The 2598-nt window shown below is 44.2% G+C and overlaps 1 protein-coding gene across 1 annotated transcript; it reads left to right on the top strand.

The window, feature by feature from the left end:
- The first annotated feature begins 1641 nt into the window (after positions 1–1641).
- LOC150092036 (protein ZBED8-like) lies at positions 1642–2100 on the top strand. The gene has a single exon (XM_090371070.1). The coding sequence runs from the start codon at positions 1642–1644 to the stop codon at positions 2098–2100; it is 459 nt and encodes a 152-aa protein (XP_090227196.1).
- Positions 2101–2598: the final 498 nt, after the last annotated feature.

Below are 2598 nucleotides of genomic sequence, written 5' to 3' on the forward strand. Positions count from 1 at the left end.
TCGTTCGTCACGGGCTTTATGTAGCGGGGGTGCCGCTTTACTGCGAGGTCGATCAGCAATTCAGAGCGGCTGAGGAAGGGAAGGGGGGGGTCACACCTGAGTTGCGGCAGGTATCCACGTTCAAGAGGATGCTCGCGAGTTATGTTAGCGCTTCTATTATGCGGACCCTGCCGACTACATTATACGGCAACGTCACGCGCCACTGGCGGATTCCCCGAGGAGGCAATAGAGCGGGATCTCCATAAAAGAATCGCCTCACCGAGGAGATAAGGTGAATTCCATTTGCTCGCGACACAAAGGCTGCCTCAGAGAGGATGCGCCGGAGTGTTTATCCCGGGGGGAACGAGTCGGAGGGGGGGAATATTCGCGTTGCAGATTTCTTCCGGTGGCGGGTTAACTCACCTAATCCGAAGCACTGGGAGAAACGATGCAGTGGCGCCACCTACTGCTCGTGGGATGATAATTTTTCTCTAATTAACGGGGAAATTCGCAATACGGAGCCGCTTCATTAGCTCTTCATTAACGATATATTCACGCGGCGCACGTGACTTAGCGAAGCTCTTCCGCAGAAACTTCTTTCGGTCAGAAAAACTCTTCAACGCCAACCCTCTTGCGGCTGCGACGCAAATTCGAACTCTTTAGAAACTCACGCGCCTCAAATGGTGGCGAACGCTCGAACAACCCTCCTTTTCCATCTTCCGAGCTGAACAGAACCACCAGAGCAGCGATCTTAACCGGGAGTATCCAGATCCCTTGGGGCATGGGAACCAAATGATGGGATGGGGGTATGGGACTCCATCTCTGAACAATTTAAAAAAAAAATGTTGTTAGATTAGATTATTAACTACGGTCATTATCAATACGGATTAAGGTGGCGAGGCGGGTAACCAATCAGCGATCAGATCACTCAACCCGGACGTCTTCCCAGTATTGCCAGTTGGCGTGGTCGGGGTTGCTCCCTCCGTCCAGCCCTTACGTGTAAACACCTTTCTTTTTATTACAAGTGAGTGTCTATTTCGAAATAAATATTTTTCCGGTACTTCAACAAAAAATTATTTTTCCTTTGAAATTTAAATTTCCATTTTGCGTTTTAATTTTTTTTTTTTTTCGCGGAATGTTGCGCAATGTCGTCTGTCAAACAACGGAAGAGAACGATGAATACGTTGGTTTGGGCTTCACCTGTGTGACAGAACAAAATGGAACTGGAAGACCCCGATGCACGATTTGCAATTTGGTAATGAGCGATGGAAATTTGAAGCCATCAGGATTGAGAGAACATCTCGAAACCAAGCGTCACGTTGGAACCTCCATTGATGCTTTCAAGTTGAAACAATTCGTTATGATCACAAAGGAACTCTTTCATCTACGGGTTTGCTCCTCCTGGGAAACCTCTTCTGGAAGCCTCCTACAAAGTTTCGTACATGATTGCTAAAGAAAAGAAGCCCCCGCACAATCGGAGAAAGCCTAGTGAAACCCTGTGCGCTGGAGTTTGCTAAGATCGTGCTGGAAGAATATGCCGTGAAGCGATTGAATCAGGTGTCTTTGTCCGACAACACTGTACACCAAATAATTAAAGACACGAGTGAGGACATAATAACACAAATCGTCAGTGAGATTAAAAACAGTCCTGCAAAAATCGGCATGCAGGTCCATGAATCCACTGACGTTTCAAACCACAGTCAATTGCTCGTATTTGTGCACGATGTTCACGTAAAGAACATCAAGGAAGAGTTTTTATTGTGTGATCAACTAGAAACAACTACCAAAGCAGCTGATGTCTTCAAGTTGATCCAATTGCTCGTCGATTGCCATGGATTAGCAAAGGATTTGATTTGGTCTATTTTTACGGATGGAGCTCCTGTTGTGATTGGCAAGAACTCTGGATTCGTTCCTCTGGTCAAGGAAAAAACTCCACATGTGTTGATCACACAGTACTTTCAACATCGACAAGCTTTGGGGTCCAAAACATTGCAAAAGAAACTTAAAGAATTGATGCGAATAGTTGCGCAAACAGTGAACTTTATTCGTGGACATACATTAAATCATCGGCCATTTCAAATATTCTGCGATGAAATTGGAGCGGAGCATAGTGTTTTATAATACCACACAGAGGTCGTGGCAGTGTTTTCGCAAGTGTAGTGGAACTTCGGGATGAATTTTTTTAATTCCTCAAGTATCAGTAATCCCCTCTTGCAAATCATTTTGAAGATGAACATTTCATTGTTAGCCTTGCTTATTTGGCTGATATTTTCAGTCCCCTCAATGATTTGAACATATCAATGCAGGGAATTATTCAAGCCAGGGAAAAGCTTTTGGCATTTACGATGAAATTAACTATTTGGAGTTGCCGAACCTGGCAAACTTTCCAATTGTTGACGTTATTCTTAGTAGAGATGGTAAAACATTGACTGCGGAAATACTTCGAGAAGTGAAGAGCCATTTGGAAGTCCGAAGTACAAATTTTGAGGATTACTTCTCAGATATTAATGATCTTAGCATTGAACCTGTTTGGATCACGAACCCTTTCTAGCTTGATGTATCTACGATGAGTAGATTCAGCGAAGGATGATCTCATTGATTTCCAATAAAACCCAAGAA

Source organism: Mastigoproctus giganteus, chromosome 1 (genome assembly GCF_048544385.1).
Source record: "Mastigoproctus giganteus isolate SK-2022 chromosome 1, ASM4854438v1, whole genome shotgun sequence".
Classification (NCBI taxonomy): domain Eukaryota; kingdom Metazoa; phylum Arthropoda; class Arachnida; order Uropygi; family Thelyphonidae; genus Mastigoproctus; species Mastigoproctus giganteus.